Source organism: Rhipicephalus sanguineus, chromosome 2 (genome assembly GCF_013339695.2).
Source record: "Rhipicephalus sanguineus isolate Rsan-2018 chromosome 2, BIME_Rsan_1.4, whole genome shotgun sequence".
Classification (NCBI taxonomy): Eukaryota; Metazoa; Arthropoda; class Arachnida; order Ixodida; family Ixodidae; genus Rhipicephalus; species Rhipicephalus sanguineus.
Window position 1 is genome coordinate 112369049 of NC_051177.1, and position 26716 is coordinate 112395764.

The 26716-nt window shown below is 43.0% G+C and overlaps 3 protein-coding genes across 5 annotated transcripts in view; 2 read left to right on the forward strand and 1 right to left on the reverse strand.

The window, feature by feature from the left end:
• Positions 1 to 4988, forward strand: part of LOC119383523 (splicing factor 3B subunit 2) — a 50739-nt gene extending 45751 nt beyond the window's left edge. For all 3 annotated transcript variants that reach the window (XM_037651717.2, XM_049412562.1, XM_037651715.2), the window contains 3 exons: positions 611 to 710; positions 2908 to 3120; positions 4844 to 4988. In XM_037651717.2, the coding sequence (XP_037507645.1) occupies positions 611 to 710; positions 2908 to 3120; positions 4844 to 4912 (382 nt within the window). In that variant the 3' untranslated portion in view covers positions 4913 to 4988. The remainder of the gene's footprint in view (positions 1 to 610; positions 711 to 2907; positions 3121 to 4843) is intronic.
• Positions 4989 to 8790: 3802 nt separating this feature from the next.
• LOC119383525 (sorting and assembly machinery component 50 homolog B) lies at positions 8791 to 23913 on the reverse strand. Its single transcript, XM_037651718.2, has 15 exons — positions 23679 to 23913; positions 23415 to 23468; positions 23256 to 23357; positions 23065 to 23152; positions 21606 to 21712; positions 20609 to 20742; positions 20463 to 20550; positions 19660 to 19791; positions 19517 to 19588; positions 17573 to 17656; positions 17004 to 17145; positions 15354 to 15500; positions 14320 to 14461; positions 13549 to 13622; positions 8791 to 8993 (listed from the first exon to the last, which is right to left on the reverse strand). The coding sequence occupies exons 1-14, from the start codon at positions 23697 to 23699 to the stop codon at positions 13577 to 13579; spliced, it is 1359 nt and encodes a 452-aa protein (XP_037507646.1). The 5' UTR covers positions 23700 to 23913; the 3' UTR covers positions 8791 to 8993; positions 13549 to 13576.
• A 248-nt stretch (positions 23914 to 24161) lies between these two features.
• The window catches only part of LOC119383527 (hsp70-binding protein 1), a 31113-nt gene continuing 28558 nt past the window's right edge, over positions 24162 to 26716 (forward strand). The window contains exons 1-2 of the mRNA XM_037651721.2: positions 24162 to 24467; positions 26035 to 26236. Of these exons, the coding sequence (XP_037507649.1) occupies positions 24345 to 24467; positions 26035 to 26236 (325 nt within the window). The 5' untranslated portion in view covers positions 24162 to 24344. The remainder of the gene's footprint in view (positions 24468 to 26034; positions 26237 to 26716) is intronic.

Here is a 26716-nt window from a genome sequence, read left to right on the forward strand (position 1 = left end):
GAGAATGGCTTGCTGGTTTGTTTGGCATGTCCTAAGCCATCTTCAGAAAGCCTGTCCATCTGTCAATGCAAAGTTCATACCTTGCATTTTGTGTGAGATATCTGAACAGCGGTTTTTGGTATCGATGAATATTGGTCAAGTTTGTTTTCATTTATTATTTCTTAGGATGCAGCTGTCTTGCATTAGACATTTTCTTGTTCATATAAAAAGCTTGCATTCACAATTGTTTATCTTGTTTACCCATAATCTTAGCATTTTCAAACTGCCTCGCAATGGCACCAAATAGTTGTGTGCACTGTAGTGAGCAAAATGTTTTTGCCATTGCTGAAAAGTCTTATAGACGTAAAAATATTTTTGTAATGTTGATTTTATTGCAAGTAATTCAATTTATCTACCGTGGAGAACTTCATAATTATGTTTCTGTGGAGTGGCTTGACTTAGTAGAGACAAGAGCCTACATTATGGTTCGTATTCAGGCACTGGTGAAAGATGAGACTGAAAAAGCAGTACTTTCCTGCTAAGGTTCGAGGGTACTCTTTGAGACAGACACCGGGTGTTTGATAATTGGCCTGCGGCTCTGTTTGACGAGTCATTCTTCTGGTGTCTGCAGTGGGGACACCCCAGCCCTGTACACCATTCTGCCCGAGAAGAAGAACGAGAGGGTAGGCGCTGCCATGATGGGATCGACACACGTCTACGACATGAGTGCCGTAAGTCTTGCCACATGCACATGCTGTGCATATTCGTTGATACATGTTAATTCCATATTGAATTCATTTGCTGGAAAAACTTCCTGTTTCTATGTGGCCTGTTTCTATGCGGCTTACCAATAGTTTCCTTCAAAGTAAGGCTAACTGCCACTGCTTATATTATCACCATAAGACAGTGTTTGCATTCACACTTGTTTGCCGATAACACTGGGCATTTTTAAGCGTGTTCTGGATGTATTGTTGCGTATTGTAGTGCATATGATCACAACTATTACGCGCTTCCTTTTGGGGTGCGTCCGATTAATTTCATGCTGCCAGAACTGCTGCATACCTAGGTAACAGTGTGTTGGTCTAATGAAAAAGCAGAAAGCAGGGAAAATCCAGAGACCTGCATAGTTATTATTTTGCTTGAGGAGTTCATAAAATTTCTTTCATTTCCTCTAATGGAATTGTTTTAGGGACGTGTATATATTCTGTATACTCTGTAAGAATTCTGTTTTTGAAGTTCTTGAAACTCAGTGTCTTTCGGGGCTTACTGCAGTTCTTACGGAGGCAAAACAATCAATAATACAGCATCTTATCTGAATAGTTCTTCTGCAGGATAGCATTACTATACATATAGTATCCATCTGTGTTAACTTGTGCACATATATGTACAGTAGACTCTCAGTAAATGGAAATCTCTTAAACGTAATTGCTCTAATATGATTTGTTTTGTACCTGAATGCTGCAGCCCTGTTCATCTCTCAGTAAATAGAACTCCTGTTAAATGGAACATAAACGTCTGATTTTTCGGACTCCCTAGGGACCGTGAAATCGTCTGAAAAAACGAATTCGTGCTTTTTTATTACACTCAAGCGGCCAAATCGCCACAGCCCCGTCCGAAATAGCTTTAATGCCTCCCAGTACACTTATCGGGCATTATGTGCATGCCCAGGCTCTCACTAATACATTCGGTACCTGCCGCGAACTCCGCTTAACTACGTGCCAGCCGCCACTTGCAAATTTGCATCTCGTGAATCGTGATGAGCGCCGCTGATACCAGCAAAACGTGGAATAGATTACAGCTCTCTCGCATGGAGAGTTTGGAAACGATGACACGGGACACAGATTGTGGCGGAAGAGCGGACGACTCGTCCGGCTTTCCCTGATGCGTGAGCATCGGGAAAACACTTACCCCATGAAACGAGCGCTCGTAAACGATTCGGAGATGCACACATGCATCGCCGAATCTCCACTGATACGCAGCATTTGCTGCCGTGTGAAGCTGATCATTTCCAGTTGTGTGCAGCACAACGCCAACTAAGCTAACGCCCTCACTGTACTGTTGCGGTACCGTTCGCATGCATTTGTCATGAAAGGGCTCGTGATGCCCACTCCGTTCTTGACCGCACACGGGCGCAGCAATGGCGAGCTGATTTCGTTCGTGAAGGCAACGAGTCTGTGCGGCGCCCTTAGCGGTCTCGCACAAAGAGGCAGCATGAATGGCGGCGCGGTACGTTTGGGTTCTCGTCTATTAAATGCGCGCAGTACGCATGCAACTGTGCTAGGCCACATGCACTGCCGAGCAGTTAACTGAAGATACTTATCGTAAGGGTTGTCAGTGATTAAGCCGTACTTGCGCGTTTGCCGCTTGCCGCCATCACGCCTCCGTGCATTTCCACTGCTGACCCGTAAAGACATCGGCGCACGGCACCGTGATAGTGTCCCCTTTGAATTTCTTATCTGCTTCACCCCATAGCATTTTGGCATTGCGGCAAAGCTGACTTTCAGACTCCGCTACTGTCGCAAACAGATCGACTCGCGAAAGCACCATTTCGAACCTACGAGATCACAGACGCGGCAGAGGTGGGGGCTTCAATTAATGCCTTTCAGACCTGGGCAGAAAGTCCGAAAAAATCAGACGACGAAGAGTTTAAGCATCCGAAATTTCGGACGTTCTTATACATTGACGTCTATGGGGCTGGTGACAGTGCCGTGAAAGCGGCACTGTCACCAGCCCCATAGACGTCAATGATGTCATAGTCATAGTCACCAATCTGATGAGAAAATTTTGCTGTTTGCACACCCCCAGCTTTTTTTTTCCTTGGGGATCTGTAGACAAGACCGAGACACTCTTGCTTCCAGTCTTATTTCAAGTGTTGATGCGAGGCCTTCTTTGCTGAGTCATGTGGCGTTGTTGATTGGCTCTGTGCAGGCAATGGTGAAGGGAGGACCCAAGATGCCGACTGCAGTGGCAGGCACAGCCAAGCAGTCCGGTGGTGTGGAGATTGCGCTGGACCCGAGCGAGCTGGAGATGGACTCCGCTGCCATGGCTGCTCGTTACGAACAAACGTTACGGGAGCAGCAGTCTCACCTTGCCAAGGAGGACCTCAGCGACATGGTGGCCGAGCACGCAGCACGGCAGAAGGTGAGATTTTGGCATTCGTGTGCTAGGCTGGGTGCTTTTCAGTTTGCCTGGGACTGGCTACCTTTACTAGGCATTACGTAAATGTTCGGTCTTGGACTAGGGCAACTCTTTAGTAGGGATGCTGGCAATTTGCATTTACAGTTGAAACTCAATTTAATGATGTCATGATCGCGCTCAGATTATTTAGTTTAATCGGGAAGTTCGTAAAATCGAGAGAGGGATTTTTCTATTTTCTATAAACTAACGTAACAACGCGCAAAAGCTACCCCGGCATTGTTTTTTTCACCAGCCCACGCTTGTGTGTGTGAAAAGTCCGTGGGAGTGGCCCAAGGGTAGCCAGCACATGGAGCCTCTCACGTCACCCAGACATAGGGGGCACCGTGTCTTGGCAATGCAGGCCAGGTAGACGAGCAGGCCAAGCAAGCCGAGTGAGTAGGCCTGCTCGCTCGGCCTGCTCGCTCGGCCTGCTCACAGTGAGGAGGAGGAGCAGGTTGTGCGAGCAGGCCAAGCAAGAAAGTTGCAGAGGTGCGATCTGTCGCGCAAACCATGAAATAACAAAAGCAACCACCGCCACCCCTAGCACCAGCCGGTGGGTGAGAGTGCTACAGTGTTCCAAGTCTGATTTATGTACATGGGCGCTGTGTGCAGCCTCATCAAAATGAAGCTAGCACCGGGACTATAGGGTGCATAGATGCTTTAACGCGACAGCGTTAGAGCGCACACTCGAAGAAAACCAGTCTGTCAAAATTGGAACAAAACCGCTGCTTTTTTTACTCGGTTATTTCAGGAAAAACTTCGTTAAATCTGGTTTGGTGGTAAAGTTAGTTCGTTAAATTGGGTTGATGACAACACTGTGCCATACAGGTATTTGCCGGGGAAGGGAAATTTATTCGTTAGGTCAGGAACTTTGTAAAATCTGGTTTCATTAGATCGAGTTTTAACTGTGATGCAGTGGCAAAATAGTAAACGTTTTATATAGCCAACATGGATATAGTGACCTCTTAAATACTGTGGTGACGTAAACCATGCCCTCAGAACATAATGAATATGTGCATATAGTGAATATTGGATATAGTGAAGGCACTTTTGTGTCTTTGTCATAATGGTATTCAGTTGTACTTCTTATTAGCAGAGGAAGATTCAAATTTCAAATTTGAACTCTTCAAATTTCTCTGATTCAATAGCACCAAGGACATCGATGTAATGTCAAATTTTTCGCTGTATTTTTGCTCCTTAAAGCCAAGTTTGCACCAGGGAACTATGAAAAGCTACCTAAATTTAGTTCATGTAATTTGAATTCTATGCAACTCTTCTTTGTAAGTAAAACAGTTAACTGTCAATAACGATGTGCTGACATAAGTCATGATGTCGTAAGGAGCTCATGTGGAAATGTCATAACGCTGCCATGAAACTTCCATTTACGTCTTCTTTGTGGTGTAACAGACCTTTGTCGGGTTAAGACTTGCTTCTTAATCAGTATTCATGAAGTTTAATGTAATCAACCCTAACCTGACAACTCTTTTTAATCTCCTTTTAATTGTGACCCCTTGAGGAATCAACTTGATCTTGTAATCAGCTCTGCTTCGCTAGAAACAAAGATGCACATTGCATTAAACAAGTTTCATTTGCTGTGAGATAAGTTAGCACTGCAAGGAATCTTCTGTGCTAGGGTAGTGTGCTTTTGTCTGGGTGTTAACCATATGTTGCCCACGTGTGTTTGCAGAACAAACGGAAAAAGCAACAGCAGGATACCACCAAAGTGGCGAAGAAGTACAAGGAGTTCAAGTTTTAACAAAAACGGTCCATCACACTGTCCCTGTGCACCCTCATCTGTTGAAAATAAAAACTGTCATTTCCCACTGTGTAAAGTGCTGGATGGGGCCAATTCACTGTTCAGGTGGACATTGCTTCTTCATGTCCCTTGTTACATGGTTACTCCTTGTGCTACGAAACGAACGAGAGTTTCTGCAATCTTGTGCACCAAATACCGCACCATGGTTGTGAGGTGAAGCCACATTTTGTGGTTGCAGCATCCAGGGGTAACAAACACAATGGCATGCGCGTGCAGCTTTGCAATGAATGAAAGAAACGTTTGGACCATTTTCAGCAGTACTCTTAGACCTCAATATAACGAAATTTTTTTATATAAAAAAAGTACTTGGGTTATTAAGGCAAAAGCCTCAGATGCCTCATCAAACACGAAAATTCATCGTCGGCGTCCCGCGGCAGCGGCATCAACACAGTGATGCAAGAAATCATGTGATGATGTCAATGACGTCATTGCGATATCACCATGACGTTGCATAACGTGATGTCGCATGATGACATCATTGCATGACATGTTCACATGGTCAAAGGTAGACAGATTACTGAGGCATTGCATAACCAGCTGAGGTGCAGAATGCTTGCAGTGCCTCTGTTCCTTGAGGCAGTAAGAAAACCACGTTAGGGTGCAGAACTGTCTCTGAGGGCGCGTGAGGTATATTCAGTACATAGACTCAGAAGAAAAAGAAGATGGCTTTCACCTTCTAGTCGTCTTAGGTGAATGCAAAGGGACCCTGCGAGTTTTCATTTCATGTCCACAGAACACAATGCATTTTCAACCTAAATGTAGCAAAGCATCTTTAACCACAATTTCAGTATAACAAAGTTTCACTGCAGTTGGAAAGAAAGAATAAACAAGATGAAACGTCTGCTGGTTCCAATGGTGTAACGGTTGAGTTGCTCGCATGTTTTAAATTTCCGTTCATGTGACCATAGATCAAAGTGCTTTTGATTTTGTTTTTGTGGCGTGCGACATTTTTCAATGTTGCGTGTTCGTTGGATTAATTGGAGGGCAAGTGGTTCAGTTCGGTGAACATAACATCGGCATTGCACTACTCTGGGAAACTCGCGAGGTTTTGATGACAAGCTGCAGTACACTCAAACCTCGTTTAAAGAACACAGATATAACGAATTATCGGTTATAACGAAGTAAATGAAGAATAGTCTTGTCATAGCTACAGTGTTACAAATAAATGTTTTATAACGAATTTTCGGATATAACAAAGTTATTTTCGTGGTAGATGTGACTTTGTTATAATGAGGTTTGAGTGTAGTATAAAGGCGCGATAGGGTTGCTTGACATTTATTTCCACAATGCATTTCTTTTGAATTTATGCATGATGTACGGCTACTGTGAAGAGTGGCATGCCATCAAGTCATGGTTGCCGGCTCTCTAGTTCAACCAAATTAATTTTTTTAGTGTTGTTGAAATTGTTTTTTCGCACCGCCCTATTATTCAACCAATATTGCAGCACTTTCCATGTAAAAAAGGAATCCTCTGGCAACTTCACTTTGTATAAGAGACTGAATATCAATTTGACCAAGTTCTGATTTAATGAATTTCAATTTAGTGAAGTATATTGGCAATTTGACTGACATTGTTCGATTGAGGCTTAATTAGTCATATTGGCATCGGTTTATTATATTACTGCAGTGTTAAACTGAGGTAAAGTGATGGCAGCATCTTGCCTACGATGATTGCTTGATTTCACTGCAGATAGTTATCAGATTAGTTTGGCTGGTTTGCCATCTTGTATATTATGAATACATATGGCAGGACTGTGTCAAAGCCACCCATTTGGTAAACAGTTAAAAAAAGGTTTAGTTGTTGAATGAAGATATAATGAATGCTTTTAGCCCGCTGTCGTGAATAAAGTTCTGTGAGAGAACTGCACAACTGTGGCAAGATGGATGAGTAGGAACATATCTGCAGCAGCAGTGCATAGGCACGCACAGAAAATAAACGGATGGTACAAACACTGTGTTTCAACTTGAGCTTCAATGGCATTGAAATGCGACATAAATAAAGGAAGCAAAAGGAACAAGAAGAAAAGGCAACAAGGAAAAAATCTAAATACTTAAGTATCGGTCAGATAACACATGCACAGAGTTATTGAAGTGTTATGATTTTTAAACTAAAAAGCATGTGTGTTAGCCTGCCGTCATTTTCACCGACAAAGAAAGATACTTTTTGTAAATGCTTCTCCAACTTGTTTTTTAAATGAGAATAATGTAATATTTATTTATCTAGCATAACAAGGTTTGGATGGAAAAATGAATCCGACCAGTGATGTCACCTACCGCTTGTGGATTTTATGGCGCTTGTGCAGAAGCTGTCGGTGCAGCAGCGCTTGCAGCAAGTGATGTCGCACATGCGCATGTGACGACGGTGTAGCATATATCTACACCGAACAAACAAGGATAAAAATGATCCAGTGGTGGAACTGGAATGCTCAGCCTGTAGTAGCAAAGCCCGATGCTCTAATTACTCAGCCACAGATGCACGTCTCGTCAGACATAATGGAATGCCTTTGAGAATGTGGCACATGCAAGCAAGTGCATTAAGATACTCAACATACTTTTCACAAAGCTGATGTTTTCTTCAAAATTTTCCGACATGCAAATCATGCCATTGAGACGCCTGGTGCATTCTTACAACAGTGATGCAATGTCAAGTCATTGTTATGTCATAAAGTTCTCATAACCTATTTGCAATCACTGTAATAACCGACACCAATCAATTCCTGCTTAATTTCCTTTTGTAATCCTTTAATCTGTGCCATACTGAAGTGTCACTGGAATTCGGTTTCCTTACCATTGGTTGTTTTTTCTTCTATAGCGCATTTTGCTTCCATTAAAGCTTAAATTAAAAGATAGCGCTTATATACAACTGTTCCTTTTCCATTTCTTTCTGCACTGGTGCTGTGGGGAGTGTGAATCAAATTGCAACTGAACACACTTAAAGATGTCTTCTCACCTTGTGTTGAAACACAGCGCTTGTAAGTGAAAAGCTTAGTGAAATGTCGTGGTTATAAGCAGAGCCAGACCTGGCTGCAATGCTGCATTCAATAACACACGACAGTCTTTGAAACAATGACCTGTTTATTGATTTATTTTCACGATACTTCCAATTGGCTAAAGAGTAAAGACTTTACACAAAGGATGGGAAAAAGGAGACTTGATTACTGGGGGATGTCTTGAAGTTCTTGGAGTTGAAGTGGCAGTGATTTGAGGTGGGGACATAACTTGTCCTCCCAGGTTCTCCATAGAAATGAGTCCGAGTATTAATGCTAGAGCGAACCTTACTCAATTTTTGCCTATCACGGGCCTTGCTTCACTATGTGGGCTTCAGTAGGACTTCACCAAATGTAAGATTGTTTTGTTGCAACCGACTCCACTAGGGTTTTCTGTTGTGTTTAGAATTCGTACTGAAGCAACTCAACTTTATTTTCAATCATTCACTGCACTAGTGTGTATTGCATTAATTTTAAACCATATTAGTTTCTGTGCACATTGCAGCACACACAAATACACAATTCTACAGGAAAAACTATTAAACCCTCAAAATGCTTCACTGAGCACAAAAACTGTGCTGAACTAGACACACTTCTTTACATTGTGTTGCCAGTCAACAACCTCAGTAACTTTTGTTGATTCTTGTGTTTTGTTCTTTTTTATTCTTGTGCGTTGTTTTTTGGATTTTATAACTGTCAAGCATGATACAATTGCTTCTTATATCTTTAAGCTGCTATAGGAAGTCTGAGGTTTATGCCAATGTCGGGATTTTTGTGGTAAATGCTTCCCCTTTTCTGGACAGTGAACACGAAAAGAAGAGTAGTCGGCTGCTTTCGACATAGTGATTTTTTAATTAAAACTCAACATTGTTAACGTGCAAGCACGAAAACAGAAAAAAAATACTATAAACGCGTTGTGCACTATGGTCCTAAAAAAAAGCATGTGGAGAGATTTCCGGTGTTTGCAGTCTCTAGCGGCAGTTTCAGCAGCTTTGAATGAGGCTACATAAGCTCACGATCCTCAGATGCTTGAACCTGCAAGTAATTAAAAATTGTTCGCAACGTAAGGAATGAGAAACCATAAAAAAAAAAACATTTTCCAATCTCCACAAGTGAATACAATACAGTATTGTTATCGGTTTTTCCCACCCATCCTTTTGGTGACGCTTTCATCTTGAGTTAGGCATTCATCTTGTGTTAAAAGATAATTTAATTTAGCAGAAACTATCTTAGGACGACTCAAGCAATTGCTTCGTTGTAACGCTGCTGAAATACACAGCTGGGGCGCTTATGCACTAGCTACTGAAACTTTATCGCTGTTTTACAAGTATAAGCCCTCGAGAACACTAAATTGTGCCATTTTGCCTGCAGACACAGTCCACAGGTTTTCCCTCTGTACAGTTACAATTTTACCACTCAAGTCTGTTGTTATTTATACGAAAAGCTATAAGGTATATTAGTGCTGAGAAATTACGCACCTTTATTTTATATGAAAATGTAAAGAGACACTTTTTGCATATCATAACAACTTAAAAATACGCTTTCTCTTCTAACGCAGTTGACTGACGAGGCATATTTCCTGGGGCTGCAGGTTGCTGCTGTTATTACGCGCGTAAAACCATTGGTTGGTTGACACCGTAAGGCACGTGGGTGCTGTAAACTAGTAGACTCATGAGAGATGTTGTAGTGCATTTAGAAGGTGGTACTGGGCCTCACTACTGATATACAGCACTGTAGAGGCCACAAACACGAACGATGAAGTGCTTTTAAGGGGGGAGGTGGCATTGAAAAAAAACTTTTTTGTTTGTTGACCTAGAGCAATGAAATTTGGCATGCATACTAATAAGTGTCTTGTATAGGGAAATATGCAGTTTCATCATGATACCTTGAGTAGTTCTCAAGTTACATCATGCTACATGGTCCAATTATATGGTCTGCTTGTGGAAAGCCTAGCGCTGTAACAAAACATGCCAGGAAGCTGCAAATGGTGTTGATCTTTACTCAAAAGAAGACTACAGGGTATGACACTCTCAGAATTGTTTAGTAAATTCTCTTTTTTTTTTAGAGATCATCATGGCTGCTGACACACATTGTCAGAAACAGTGTCATGGACAAATCATCATCTAGAAAAATAACTGGGCCATAAACAAGAAATTGAAGAATGTCATACCCACAAGCAGTGTTCAGGGATTCAGGAAAAAGAAACAGAATCAAAATCGGTCCAGTCATTCCCGTGCTACTCTTTCCACGAGCAATGCACAATGTCCAAAACACACTTGTGAGAAAAAGCCTATCAAAGTTTTCGAAGTTGTTTACATTTGTTAGAAGGCACCAGCACTGTAGTCCTTGGTGTTCTTGTGTAGAGGCAACCTTTTGCGTCTCTGCCCTTTCACTTCATGCATGTGCGATGACTTCCTTGCTCGCTGAGCGTCTTTTTAGCAGCCCTGTGGAGGGTAAGGGCCCCAGGTTGCACACCCATTGCAGCACACATCTTGGTGTAAGCTTGAAAGTTGCCTGCATTGTACCTCGCAACTGCCTCATGGACTGCTACTTCCACAGTGAAGTGGGAGGCATGCTGCTGCTTAGAAATTAGTGACCAAATCACCGAGTGAAGGCTTTCAGCGGCATTTTGTGTCTTGTTGCCACTGCAACGAGCCTGCAGTTGAGGGTCAGACAGGCGTTGGTACACTGGCCGCAACGCTTCAACAACTTTGTTGGGCAGGTTATACGTGTGTGGAAGTTGTGGCTTCCCCTCTGCCTCTGCTGCACGGTGCCTGCACCAGCTGCGGGCACCGGAAGGACAGAGCTCTTGATGAGGTTCTGCATCTGTCGATGAAACCTTATGAAAGGTGGCCATCACTGCTTTCTTCATATCTTCGACGTCCGTGTTGCTTCGCAGTGCTAGGCCATAATAGCTGGTGAGCCTTTTGATCAAGTCCTGCGTCAGGCCAATGTTGTCACGGATAGCCATGCCATAACAACTAGTCAGTCTTTTAATCAGGTCTTCAGTCAGGCTGCCCCATCCTCCTAGTCTATCCTTCTTGCTTCTTGACACATGTGTTGGAGAGCTGTACCCATCCTCTCTTTCACGTGATTTATACAGTCTTCTTCAGCCAGTGGAATAAATCTGTATGTTCTTTCTTCAGAGTGAGGGAAGTATCACTGTCTTCATCACAAACAATGCATGCGTACCGGAGGTCATTCTTTCCAGTGACCTTCTGAATAAAATTAAGGTGGGGGACGTGGCATTTTCCTTCGTAGGTTTTGATGAAAATTGGCACAGTTATTGCAAACATTTCTGGGATCAAATATCTGAGCAGTTTATTCAATAACGCGAGTTGGTCAGATATAAATTCAACTCCCTGCTTCACACACGCCACGCTCATTTGCAAACCCCGCCTGTGATGCGTTTCATCATCCACTCGGTCGCGGAAACGGTAATTTGCGAGGCATTCGTTATTTTCGAAGATTCATCAGAGCTAGCGGCGATACCAAGCACGAATCCAAACGTGCCTAAATTGCGTCACCAGCGCTTTCTTTAAAGCCGATGTACTCGGCCGCGGGGTCCGGGAAGTCGGCGCACGATATGCTGGCTGGCGGCACTCGGTGACAATGCACAATGCTCCTAGCCGCGGCGACGAAACATCGGCGCACGGCGCACATAACGTGCTTGGTCTCGCATTTTGCGGCGCCGACGCGCGAAATTGCTAGCCGCTGTTCCGAGCGGTCAATGCGCGACGAGCTTGGCCGGGAGGTCCGCTGCCGATTCGTAAAATGTCCATCCGCACTTTCGAGGAGCCAGCGGACGATGCGATTTGCTGCTTGTGACGAAGCACAGTGCGGCTTGTCCGCTAGCGCGATGTCCTTGCCCGCAAAGTTGGGATTCGTCTCGTAAACCAGCGCCGTGAGCGGAGTTAGGCCTAGCCACGACTCCGAGCAGTAAGCTCGGTCGCGGTGTGCGTGGCCGCGGTGCCCGATGTTTCAAAGCAAGTCATGTTCGATCGCGAGTACAAAGAGTAGTAGCGCGAAGTTATTCGTCTCGGAGTACGAAGTGCTGACAAGCTGAACTTCTACCCGAGACGCGCATCTGCGATGTTCGCGACGAGCGCGGCACGCTATCGTCTATCGTACACTGATGACTGCGCTTCCGCTTGCAGCTGTCAAACTACAGGGTAATCATATTCTAAATTATCGTCGACCCGTGCACACAGGACGAGTGAACGCGTCACTAAGTAGCACGATTTTCGACAGTCGTAACATCAGGTAACATCGCGACGCGTAAGCAGCAGACGGCTGTCCTCTCGGAGCGAGCATCGGACCAATGACGAGGCGTGCTGGAGCAACATGGCGGACGCGGCCAATCGGAGGCCTCGAAACGACCTTCAGAGATTTGCTTTTTGTGCGCTTGTTTTCAAAGGGAGGAGCCAGCTGAGGCGGGGAATTTGAAAACGAAGAAATGCTCTTTACGGCGAGATCAAAATGGCGGCGCCCGGTTGTGCCGTTGCGAAGCAAGACTTTTTTGAAAACCACCGTTTTTTTGCGATCTCCACAATAATTTTCGCCAACTCAGCACGTGCAACAAATTTTTTAAAGCACTTCTAGGTGGTTTTCAGTGAAGATATTTTGGAATCAGATAGAAAAAGGGCTACAGAAACTGAAAATGTGATTTTCAAAAAATCGATTTTTTTGCCATTTTGCGCGATACGAAAGCCGCGTCCCCCCTTAACAGCTACTATTTATTGTTACACTAGTAGCGCATCTAGTTCATCTCTGCAGCACTGTACACTCAAACCTCGATATAACGAATTATCGGTTATAACGAAGTAAGTGAAGAATAGTGTCGTCATATATACAGTATTACCAATAAGCGTTTATAACGAATTTTCGGATATGACGAAGTTATTTTCATGGCAGATGTGACTTTGTTATAATGAGGTTTGAGTGTATTGCAATAAGAATATTCCCACTAGCCTCAACACTTTCCAATCAGTTATTCAGTCTTGCGATTCGAAGAGACTCAGGAAAATGCTGATGTATTGTTTGTCCTAGCACTCACGGATGTACCACATCAGAGAGGCTTAGGCCAATGTCTTATGAAGTGCTGTTGATGCTGCAAAGGTTTTTGTTTAATTGTTATTCCATATTCGCGTGAAACAGAGGGATGCCACTCAGACATTTGTCCTACTACATTCTCTTCTTACGCCCAAACCTTTTGTCAGGGCTCTCATTGGGAACTCCATTCCTAATTAGGTTAAATTAGCATTTAGAAAATGCTGCTGCAGCATCAGCACTCACTTTTTATGTATCCTTCATATTTAGGTGATTTCTCGAAAACAAGCAGGTTTTCAATGCTGATTTGTTACTGTGGATTTTTTGCACTGTACCCCTCGTTTTGACGTGCTACTACATGCTGTGTATTTCATAAAAAACGATTTAGTGCTGGACTCGATATTAGCCATTGTAGCTTTGGGCCAAAACAAATTGCGTGTAACTTGTATGAAATATAATTATGCGTCAATAAAACAAATTAGCCAATCAAATGCAACTGAAACGTCCGTGTAACTACTACAACACGAGATACAGGACTCACCAGTAGATAGAAGCGCGGGCTGGCAGTGCTACAGGAAGGAGACTCCGATACCAAACTGAAGGCCGTGGTTCAACCTGTAATGTGTCCCTGATCAGTGATGAAGAAATTTCTTCCCAATCACAGCTCCTTGATAACCTTTTTTTTGTCGTGAAACTCTTATACGATGGCTACTACTTTTGCCAACCAGTGATGGCTAAAGTGCTCAAGCTGCTGATTGAATGAGGGACAAATATTATTTACAAAATGTTTGTTACTGCAGTGCATTAAAGGCAGCATAATAAACGGTGCATTCAACTGATGACAGAAACGAGAGGAAATGACCGACGAAAAGTTTGAAACACAATTGTTCAAGTTAAACAGTGGTTCAGGGAAGCACGCAGTAAAAAGGCCAGCCGAGCATTTCATGTTTACTGCATCTGTAAACTAATTAGTGTAAGTTGGGAGGAAGCTAAGATACAAGTAATCAATTATAAGTAAATCCTCAGTTACTTTCAGGGGGCGGTAAGTGGTGATTGTAATTAATTACATTTTTAAAGGAAGTAATTGTAAGTGGCTACTTCTTTTTTTCGAACATTACTTATCTATTCTACGTGCATGTTAGCTTGCACATCAAGAGCAAATTTTATGCGCAAATGCTGCAAAACTATATTCACACAAATGTGGAAGTACTGTAGAAAAGTGATGTGTAGAGCTTACAAAGCACAAGCTCATTAGGCAAATGAGGCTTGGTGCGACATTGACACCTGCGAACAGGAGATGCGAAAGACTTGCCTGTCACCAGACTTTGCCTTCATGGGCACACAGTAGTTCAGCTCAAAACGGGCAATGTGCCCGATGGAGAGCACGATGCCGGCGCCAACTGACCATCGCAGATTTCGCGTGACCAGCTCGAGGTTCTGCTGCATGTCGTTAGCTGTAATGAGCACAGAACCAGCAGCTCAATTAAGCCCTTCACTAGTTAAATGGGGTTAAAGGGGGACATGACACTTTAAAACTTTTTTTAAATTTTTGATCGGTTTTGATGAAACTTGCTGAGTTTATATGTATGTTTGTGTGCTGATTTCAAACATGCAATTATTTTCATAGTTTAATATTTAGTTTTTAAAATATTAAAATATTTCATGTCGCCTTTGGGGAGCAACATTTTTCATAAACTGAGAGAATTACGTAGTAAATCAGTATATCCCAATAGTCTGGAATCAGAACTGTATGCAGTAAAACAAGAATGAATGTTCTAAACCCATTTTGACAAAAGTTATGGCATGCTGAACATTTGAGAGCGAAATGCCAGCTTGACATAGACTATATCATTTTTAAAGGTGAGAACACTATTTTGAAAACACAATAGTGTTCTCGCAGATTAAATTACTCATCTCCTTTGCGAACAGTCCTAGTGTTTTGGCAGAGCACGGATGCCACAACAAGTCTTCTTGTTGCAGCAGCAACCGATTTTTTCATCGCGTGTAATTACTGAGGACACAAGGAAATCAACTGCAGCTGCATACCCCACAGCTCCACCTGCTTATTCTGTACAAACAAATGTCAGTACATCATGATGCAAGGTTTAACGAATTGTAGGATATAAGAGCATGATTAAAATTTGATTACTGCTCGTGCTTTATTTCAGCTAACACTGCACCAGTTGCAATGAAGCAAGCGCTCTATCACTCGCACCTCGAAAGTGTGTATTCTGGTAGCAAACATGTAAAATATGATGCGCCCCATGTCCAGTCTGTCGCACCTAACTATGCCACTTATCACCTTTAAGCATTTTTTGCAGAGCTTCACAGAGCCATTGTACTTACTGAACTTGAAGTCATCCACATTTCCTGCTGTTGCAAAGGCATGCGTCCGGAAGTAGTCTCCAAGTCCACCTTCTCCAGGCCGGAAAGGCAGCGGTGTGTATAGATGAAGGCCAGCGGCCCAGTAGGTCTCGCCTCCGAGTGAGTGGCCTAAAAACGACAAAATACACACAGTAGCCATCAACTTGATGAATTGCCGGCTTTTTAGACAAGGACGACTTGGACAATAGCAGTAAGATACAGATCCATCTAGGTGTGCCGTAATGCACTGTAAACCCTCCTCATCTTATTGCTTTAGAACAAGAAAAAAAAATATCCACAAAGCTCGAAGTCAATGCATCAAAACATCATGACTGCCGCACTTTTGGGATGCTGAAGCACAAAGGGCTTGTAGAAAATTATTTATGGCACTGCGATGCTTGCCAGTATTTTTGTTATGATCTGGAGCTTCATTCAACAAAAAATACTGACAAGCTGTAAATGTCGTCAGTACTCCTTTATTGACGTAAGTTACACAGCCTTGGACTTATATGGTGTCATATGATGTTTTCCTTTTAATCCACCAATCACTGACTTAGTACAAGAATTCAGGAGTGCTTGAGTTCAGACAGCATTTGGATATGCCTGTCAGGTTCCTGCCCAATTCACGTTCAACTGCACTGTCTCTAATGGTTAAAAAGCACCCAATCGTTCCTCATGGCAGCACAGATGCGCAGTGAACTTACAGGTGTGCTTCACGTGCCTGACAAAAAGGTTGTTTAGATGTGCCAGCTGCAATAACAGTGCAATCTTACACATATAAAACTCAGCTTACAAACATAAAAATTTATAGGCTTGTCCAGAGCATGCAAGTTGCCTACTTCCAAGTTGACATGCTATGTAACGCTTGTAGTTTGTTCCACGTTGGCTGCCGTGGCCACGAGTGATGTTGGGTATGACTTCGAGTGCTAAATTTGTACACAAATAACTGAAGAACCTGATGGCAGGACAGCCATTGTAGTAGCTTACAGACAGAGGCTTCCACCCTTCCACCCAAACTTACGGGAGCCCCTTTGGCTACAACAGCTGGCTGTTTTTAGACACCAACATGGTCCTATGAAATGAACAATGTGTTGCACATAACAGTGGCCTGTACTGTTAACTACAGCTTAACTGGCTAAATCTTTCATAGGCTTGTTTGGGTATAGTATTCCCTCTGCATACAAACACACAAAATGTGTGTTGTACAGATGCATCGAAAGCCCCATCAAGAACACTGAGGCATTAGGCACTGTTCCTCATCATCCCTTTCTCACTGGTGGTGGTAGCCACGTCCTCTCTCATAATCAAGATGCGACTCAAATTTACTAACACCTAAATGTACCAAATGGCTCTCTATGTGCACCCTGTCTCAGTGACACCATACAGCGCTACAAAAGCTACGGGCTGCACTAGCCAACCAGACAAGAGGGCCGGAAGAGAGGCTTCTCCTTTGTGACATAGTGGGTACGTTGCTAGTGTACTTGTGTTAGTAGCCACAACAGAGTTTATAAAGAGCTCTAGAAATTCTGCTCTTCCAGCTTTCGCCGTGACTGTGCTGCGCTCTCCGCGCAGGCGCGGCGCTTTTTTTTCAAGCCCGCAAATGTGCGCATGCGCAATAAAGAGCAGACAGACCTTCCGTGTGTGGCCCGACACCTCTCTGCTGGAAACCCCGCAGTCCGAGTGGACCACCAAGGAAGAACCGGTCGCAGATACTGAATGTCTTGTTGTGGCCAAAGCCCATCATGTGGCCAGCCATGCAACAACCCTGCAGTACCTGCACAATCGAAATAAGCAACAAAAAGAAAATAAGAACTTATTACCGAACTTCTTATCACAATAGCAAGAGAGGTAGCAAGCAACTACACGTTAAAAACATCTGTGACCGAGAGGTGTGCTACGGTAATACACATCCCATTTGTCAGGGACCAATCACAGTTAACAAAGACAACAGCACGAAGTCCAGTGCTTTTGCTCTACATAAAAAATGGCAAACCAAATGCGGCTGGCATGGTGCAAGCACAAAACAAAAGGTTTCGGCAAGGTATGCATGCCAGAAACGTGCACGTACATAGTGGCTAGCAGACAACGTGAGGAGCAGTCCACACTAATGTGGTTCTGCTGTAATTTGCCAGGCTTGACCTCGTGTTAAATAAATACAGTATATAAGTGTTAGTAACTTTGAATAGGATGCAAGCACTCACAATGTCTCTTGCTATTGGCACATTAAGCTGGTATTCTGCTTCGTGCTTGACAAAACCAATGTCACCACCCAAACCAGCAAATTCCTGCAAACAAGAAAAAAATAACAGCACAGGTGTCAATTTATGGCGACACTACATATCACAATACTAAGCTTTACTGACTTTCAATGCTTTAAAGAAGCAAACGCACATGTCTGTTCCCAGAACATCTTCAATATGACACGAGAAGACTGTGTAAACATGACAGTGGGACAATGCTCCGTAAGTGTAGAACCAGTCACTTGAGTTTGCAAGAATGTCCAAAGTGATCTCTAGATTGAGTTGGTTGACATACGAGTGATCAGACACACGAAAAAGTGGAAATGGTATTTGCAATAAACATCAACAGCTGTGATTCCCATTGGCTGCTTCCTTCAGGCGTGGTGCGCTTATTTTATTGCGAAGATAGCAGGTGACAGAAAGCAGTTTTTGGTGAGCATGACTCTTCAATTTTTCCTTGAACACACCACACATTAGTGCTACCACCTTGACTCTGAGAGTGCCCCAGTCACAACCTGTGTGCCACAGCTTACACTGAATGTGGTAGTATATTACTGTGATAGTATATTAGTATATTAGTACACCTCGGAGAGGAATAAAATCGCACGATTACATTTACGTTTGAAATAGTTAAAGGACACCCCAATGGCAGTATATCCAATTATGTGCATCTTTCAACAGGTTATAATACTAGGGGGCGGCACAGTCTTTCAGTCGCTCCATATCAGCCGGCTAACACTGTTTTTAAGTAGTCTTTCTTCCTGCAAACGATCGTACAGTGCAATGCCTTAGATGCACTCACCATTGACACTAACAATACGGAAATGTTTGAATCTCTGCTTGCCAGTTAATCATGAAAAGTTTCTTGCTTTGTACTTTATGCCTTTTCCCTTATGTCTTTCCTTAAGTGAGTTTTGTTTACGCTCTTTGCTTTATCTTGTTTTCATACATTTTATGCTACTGTTTTTGCTTAACAAGTTCACTTGTGTTTTATTCACCATTGTAATCCACTCTTAAACTACTCCACTAGGTGTCAGCAGTATTGTCAAATAAATAAATAAATAAATAAATAAATAAATAAATAAATAAATAAATAAATAAATAAATAAATAAATATTGGCAATACTTTGTCAAGACGTATAGCGAAAATGCATATTTACATGGCATTTGAAGGAGACACAATGCAAGCATGGTTGGTTTTGACAGATTTTCCTACAGGGGAACTGATTAGTGTTAACTGTTTGCAAAAGTCATTCAAAGCCAGGATGGCGCTTGCCTTGCTTTACTGAGAATCAAGAAACATTTTTGTTACATTATATTACAAAAACCTTAGTGTACAGGGAAATGTACAGATGGGGATCCAAAAATCAGAGGCCGTACTGGGACCCATGCCACATGGCCACTGGATGAAATTCTATGTTGTACATGTGACTGACAGCTCAACCTAGCATTTAAGCCTGTAACAGATTTTTCATGAATAATCATATATATATATATCATGCAAAAAGCTTTTAAATGTGATGACCATTTATTCGTCACATACTTTTGCTAATAGAACTGAGGAAAACTGGTACGCGCAAAATGATAAACAGAGACAAAGGAAAGAAGTGCTAGTTTTAAGGGCTCTCTTTTCTTTGTTATACACAATATTAATGAGAACTAACAGACAATAATGCCAAGGCTACTTTCCTTGGCATTATTGTCTGTTAGTGCTCACTAAACAGGGACAAAGTAAGACAAACAAGGCTGGGCGCTCGTCCGTGTTTGTCTTACCGTGCCCTGTTTTATCATTTCGCGCATACCCTTTTTCCTCGAAGTATGAACCAACTCGTCCAGCTGCAAGTTTCATTAAACACGGAGCCTGCGCTGTGGAGAAGGAGACGGAATGGAATCACCCCTGCTTACCTGGTGCAACCTGAAGTAACCTCCTTCTGTTGGCAGAATAGAATTGTCTCTCCTGTCCACAGTGACTATGTGCTAAGACAAAAAGAAGAAAGAAGGTTAACTGCACTGAATGAACACAAAGCAACGAAAAAATTATCCCATACCTTTAATGAAGACTTCAGAGAGTGTCCCATCTCTTCTCGGACAACAAAAGGAACCGTCGGCCCGAGACAGGACAGCTCCCGCCACAGGGCCTCCCATCGTAGGCTGTGATGCACTCCAGGTGTTGACTCAAACTGAAAGAGTCAACATCGAATGGCTTGCAGGGGCAGTTAGCACAACGAGGCTGCATCTAGGATGAAGCAGTCACGCATCAGTCCATCCACATAAAGCTTTTGTCATACAGGCATCGCTGTCCCAATTGAAATTGATTTGAGTTAGTTTAGTAAAGCAACGAAAGTGGTTGGTTGGACTGCGTTGGTCGTCCTTGCTCCACATGCCCCATCCCTTTGCAATAGTCAATCTCATTTGAGTTTCTTAAGTGTTAACAAACAATGAAGTGTGAATTTGGTAGGTTTGAAATCAAGCATGCTTGCGGATTATCTGTAGCAGTTGCTCTAAATTCGAACTGACTTAAGAACACTTAAAGGCATCTGCTTGCCCACCATATTAGGAAGAAACGCACTCAACAAAGCTGGTAGTGGCTCCAGCACGAACCAATCATCCGCTGCCTTTGCAAGCACTTCTCAGGCATTATTAGTGTATGCCCAGATGACAGTGGTTTCTTTAGATGTTTCCTACATTCAAAAATATTAATGATCTCGGATAACTAGAAAGGTACTGATAAGATGTTAACTACTTAATTGAAATCTGCAAACACTGCCATTCCTATTAACAGGATAGCAGAGGCAAGGTACAACTCCAAAATTGCACATATGAGCACAAATGAATGACAAATGGCGCATACCAAGAGCTCTGTTAATAGGCCACGATCAAGTTGCCTGAAGCCACTCCACGTGAAATCTGCCGCTTGCTGGAACACTGCTCCCGTGATTCTGTAAAGAAAATTGCCCGGCATAAAAACTCGGATGTGAGTGCAGTCCGAGGCCTTACCGAGGGTTGAGCCAACCGAGGAAGGGCTTACTGACTGTAATATTAAATCCGCTAGAGTGCTTTGTGCCGTAGTGGTACTCTGTCTGCACGAACTCTCCTCGGCCCCAGGTATTTGGAAATTTGAGACCTATGACCTAAAAAAAAAACCAAAGAAATGGGATTCACGACTTAAGAAAGCATGCATAATAATTAAAGCTTTGGCATGTCTAGATTACATAATGGTGTTTGCATAATACCAGGTTACTGGACGATGGTAGTGACATGTTAAGAGGCCTTGTGTAGCCATGATTATAGACACATTTATATTGTGATTGACGAATGCTTTTGTCAAAAACAGATTTAAAAAGGCAACATGATGATGATTATGCCACTGCAGAAAATTCACATTTGTAGCATAGCATAGCGGAATGAGATGTTTCCTACATTTAAAAATAAGCACTTCGCACTGACACTTGGTTACCGCTAATAACTTTTTTTTCCTGGTTGAGCACTGTGTCATCATCCTGATTGCTAGCGTTCATGCGCCCGGTAACTCATCAAACTGTGAATGCCAAGATGTTTGTGAAGAAGGAGTAGTACTAACAAACCAAACATTATGTAATTTTTTAATGAAATTAATTAAAGACATGTGACACAGATTGCGCGGCTGTGGACCAGATGTCTTCAACATGTCCTAAAAATTAGCAGTTGTGGTAACATGATATCACTAATGTCATCTCACGGCTTCGAACCACTGCATCAGGCTGATCAATGCATGTATCAGTGGTGTGTTTGATACCATGTGACCAATACCTCATATTTCAGCAATGTAACATGACGCCCTTGTTAGTACAGCCTACTCAACAAAGCTGTATAGGTCCTTATGCACGTTTTGAACTGGTTACATTAAAACACTGTTACACCGCTGATGCTGTTTAGTGGTAAGGCATTTTTAAAAAGGGAAATAAAAATTTTTTGTGCCAATGCTCCTCTAAAGTAACATTTGACATACGCTTACCATACTCCCTTCGTTGTTGCCCACAAGGGTGTTGATGCCTCCAACAAGGCGCCGGACTTCTTGTACTTTGAATGTCACTTCCAAACCACTGGGACTTGCATCTGGACCTACAAGTTACGAGGCATTGAAAGAGGCTTGTGAGAACCAGCTGCGGTTCTGCATGTTTGGACAAATTCACTTGCCTATACACCTCTACTTGCATGCACAAAATACAGTAGACTCTCAGTAAACGGAAATCTGTTAAACGGAACTGCTGCTCAAACGGAACAGCTGCATCTAATATAATTGGTTTCATATTTGGATTCTGCACTCCTGTTCATCTCTCAGTAAACGGAACTCCTGTTAAACGGAACACATTTCCTTGGTCCCTTCAGGTTCCGTTTAACGAGAGTCTACTGTACTTCAATATTCATTACATGACCTGCGTATGCATGTGAAATTCTTTTTTCTTTTTGTTGTGTTAAAAATGCCACCTTTTGCAAACAAAATACAAAGACGTACTGTATATTAACTCCGCATACGTATGAATATTTTCATGTTTTTTTGTTGTTTTTTCGTGAGACATCTTGACAAAATGTACAAGCTTTACACTGAAAACATTTTAAAATGCATACGTCAGAGTATGATGCAATATTGGGACAACATTTACTACGTATTTACAGACTGTGAGTGGTGCCATCTCTGTGAACCTGTGCGATGGGTATGTTTATTCGTGATTATCTGCGACATATTCTGGCTGGTGCACTTGCCCATACCAATAATCAGTTGCCACCAGATAAAGTTATCATGGGGGCCCCTTGGTTAAACTGCAAACGTAGTTCCCGGTCAGCTTTAATTGTGTTCTTCACAGCACAGGTTTGAACGCCAGTATATGTGGACTGGTGTTGTGTTCTTCCTCGTCTCCAGTTGTTTGCGCCACAGAAATTTAGTACTCAAGAATACGTACAAACAAGCCCGTAAACAAATCATTTTGAACAGCAGGCTGTGAGCAGACCCACCTGTAATGTGCTTCATCTCATCTCTTCGTTATATTTGGCATTTGTAATTCATTTATCAGTTTCCATTTTCACTAGCGCAGAGCAGCTAATAGGGGGAATGTACTTCAAGTTGAACTCGGTGCCCTATGATACAAATAAACTTTCCCTAACTTTTCTGGATGAACGACTGTTAGATGATCTTATTTCATGTTGGTGAACTGCGCTACACGGCAATGAAGCATGCAGAAAGGATAATATGTGAAACTCATCCAAGTGAAGATCTGCAGGGTGGCAGTTGTTGGTTTTTTGTTTGAGTGAGTTTCATTAGCTGGCAACAAAGCGAAACGCAACAGAAACACACGATATGACGGGCACAACAGCTTAGAAATTAAATTGTCACTTCAAGGTATGGTTTACATTCTTTAGTTCTTCTTTAGAGCTTGTCACTGAGTTTAGCTTAGTGAGAAAGTGGTTCACCTTACCTGAACTTGTGTCGATTGTCACGGAGATCTGTTTAAAGGCGCCCAGAGTTTCCAGTTGTTTTCTTACGTAGCGGGTTTTTAATATCACCTGAAATGTAGAAAGGGGCGGGGTGGGGAAGGGACAGCGTGCTTTTGTATCAACCCCAAACAACTAAAAAGGACCGCTACCGGAAGACGTTCACCACGCTCACCTCTTGGAAATCTCTGGCATTGAAGAGGTCGTTGACAGCTTTTTTGAGGATATCATCCTTAGTCCGGACAACACCGTCAATAAATACCGTGTCAACACGAGCCTGCAATAGCAATGTCCTTTAGGAAACGATGCACACAGAATATAACTTCGCACTGACCTCTATTTGATCCAGAGGGACTTGCATATCCTTCGCCTCATGCCTTTCAAGAGACTGCAACGTGTATGACAGAAAAGCACGAAATCAGTTTCACATGGGATCGTTTGTAAGTTCTATAAGAACGAAGTATCCATTAAAAGTTGTCGAAGCCTAGTAATGGCTCAACACAAATGATGACCGCGTTCGAGCGCGACTCGCAACAGCTGTAAAATTCATTACGGAATGAATAATGCAGTAAAAGGCCGCAATGCATGTGTGCTATACCTTTGCTTGGACGGTTCCCATTTTATTTTCTCGCAGTTCAGCACGTCACTACACAAACTTCGCCGCACCAGAAATCCTCAGCAACTCTTCTCCCACGAGTCCTTGCATAAACATAACCGAAACGACGCGAAGCGCGCACTTTAGCAAAGTTTTCGCGAAGTTCTGTGCGGAGATCGTCTACTTCTCAACAGCCGGGCACAGTACCGGCATGTTTTGTGACCTTCCCCTAGCGGAGCGGCTTGTTTTGGATGCTGATATTTTGAAGAAAGCCCAACGCTTCGTTATTTAGGTTCGTTTCTAAACTGTTTCTTAGGAATATAAGTAACGTTGAATTTAGCGTGCCTGTATTTAAGATAGCAAGCGCTGAATGACGTTTACTGTTCATTTTGCTGGTAACGTGACTAAACAGATTGCTGAGTTTAGCGCGAGAAACAGGATGGATCGTCAACTATGGGATCGAAACTATCGAAACTCCGAGAAACTCCCAGAAAGGTGCCAGAAAGCACGCCGAAGTCACGGCTTTCGAGTTGTGATTGTTCGTAAGCTCTGACAGCTCTGATCCCATTGGTAAAATTTACCCCTTACGCTTCGCAACTGTCGGTATACGGCACGAATAGTGAAATAACACGAGAACCGTGCGTTCGTTGCTAAATTATTGCCGCAATCATGAGTGGAGGAGACGACAACGCACGAAACCCGAAGAACCTTCCTGCGCTGCTGAACTTCTGTGTTCAGAACACGGCGACCGAAGATGCTCCGAGTTCATCCACGGCTTCGATGGATCCCGAGGTAAGCTAAGCGGCCTTTGGTTCGTACTGACACCGCTAATGTGGTAGCAAGAGGTGTGTAATAAATACTTCCGTTTTTCCTGCCACATTTCGAGCTGTAATGCTCGCGAGGCGTTCACCGACGTGCTTAGCGTTGTTTTACTTGGTAAATAAGCTCGAGTTGTTTGTCACATCAAAAAAGTGTTTCGAAATGTGTGTCGCATACGTCTTCTACGCCGTTGCTGCTCGTGTACGCGGCAAATCAAAGGGACGCAGAGACTTTTCTGGGACGGTTGCAGCTTGCTGGCAAAATAGCATGACCCCTTGACGCGCGAATTATGATGGGCTGTCTGCAAATGTGTCAGATTTACACAACACTATTCCAATGCACTTGATACTGTATTTCAAGAAGGAAAAGGAGGTAACATGTTGTTCTGTGCAAGTTTCAGATATTAATGCTGATTAGCGTGTAAATAAATATCTGTTTATTCTGCTGCCAGTCATGTTCCATTTCTGTATAAAAAGAATCGATGTTTAGGCTCAAAATGCATGCGCAATTTGTTTTTGGGTGTATTCATTTCGAGCAAAGAAAATGTATACTTTTGACGTTGCTCCTGAAACGTGGCATGTCGAACATTGTAGGGCCTTCACATGAGTGATCTGCTGCATACACAGCCCATTGAGGCTAAGTAAATACACACTGACTATGCAGGAGGTTCAATTCATCTTACGTGCAATGTTTTCTTGGCCACTGTTTGAAAGGACTGGCAAAAACAAGTTTTGTCCGCACACGTGGACACTGCGCCTGAAGGGGATATACATACTGCCTATACAGCACAGCGAATCGTGTGGTTCAAATTGTGTCTTAAATTCCATTGAGTGTAAACTGTCTCGCTTTAAAAAGGCACTCAGGGTAATCGTAATTGAAACAAACCTTTAAAGGCACACTAAAGTGAAAGAATGGACAAGTTTAGATTAATAAATTGTACTCTGGAGAACTTTAATGTTGTTAATTTCACCATCATATGTTTATTAATGGGGAGAAAAGCAAGGTCAAAGTTTCATTTCTAAATTTTGCACTGAAATCTCCGCATGTTACCCTCACGGATATCCAAGTGTATTTTTCGTATTTTGGTGACATTGGCTCAACGAAGTTTCTTGAAACTTGGTATGTTAAGTCTGTGGCCCCCTCAGAGGACGATTTACTTCATTTTCACTGATTAGGAACTACATATGACCTAGTAGACGTGGTCAAAATGTCTGATGTCATGGCGTTTGGTGCGAGAATTTCGAGGTGGCGTCTCCACCCACATTTCCTTTTCGCGTGTTTTCTTGCTTACCAACCGTCTTCTCGCAGTAAGAGTGGCGTTTTCGGTATTATGAAATCGTAATTCACTGATACTCGAAAAATCGTTTTTCTCTTTAGTGTCCCCTTGAAGCAAGAATGGGCTCACCCACTGCACTTTATTGTTGTATACCGACAGTAAACATTTAATATGCTAGCTTTAGGGCATACATTGTAAAGCATGTTTCGTTTCTGGCCTAGTGTTGGCAAAGTCATGTATGCATTATTGTCTTATTTGTCCCAGAGGCGGAAATGGTTGGAGGAGGCAATCTCTGACATGACAGTCTCCCCCGTGGAGGAGATGCAGAAGAACCTGAATGTGATCAAGGAAACGCTGAGTCACCACCGAGAGAGTGGACAGGCACCCACCGAGGAGGCCTGCTGCACCCTCGAGTCTGCCCTTGAGAGCATCACCGAATACGTCGGTTCCATTGACTATGCCAAGGGTGATTACTCCATACTTTACTCTTTCACTGATAATCATCATCATCATCAGCCTGTCTACGCCCACTGCAGGGCAAAGGCCTCTCCCATGTTCCGCCAATCAGCCCGGTCCTGTGCTTTCTGCTGCCACGTTATACCTACAAACTTCTTAATCTCATCTGCCCACCTAATTTTCTGTCTCCCCCTCACGCGTTTGCCATCTCTTGGAATCCAGTCAGCTACCCTTAATGACCACCGGTTATCCTGCCGACGTGCCCGGCCCATATCCATTTCTTCTTCTTGATTTCAACTATGATATCCTTAACCCCCGTTTGTTCCCTGACCCACTCTGCTCTCTTCCTGTCTCTTAAGGTTACACCTATCACTTTCCTTTCCATCGCTCGCTGCGCCGTCCTCAATTTAAGTTGAACCCTCTTTGTAAGTCTCCAGGTTTCTGCTCCGTAGGTAAGTACCGGTAAGATGCAGCTGTTATATACCTTCCT

Bases quoted from the DNA above. Each gene is read 5' to 3' on its own strand.
- LOC119383525 (XM_037651718.2), bottom strand. From the start codon at position 23,699: ATGGGAACCGTCCAAGCAAAG. The intron at 20,743-21,605 runs GTAAGCGTATGT...TTTTTTTTTTAG, and splicing joins GCAACAACGAAGGGAGTATG to GTCATAGGTCTCAAATTTCC. The intron at 15,501-17,003 runs GTCTGTCTGCTC...TGTCGTTTTTAG, and splicing joins TGTCGGGCCACACACGGAAG to GCCACTCACTCGGAGGCGAG.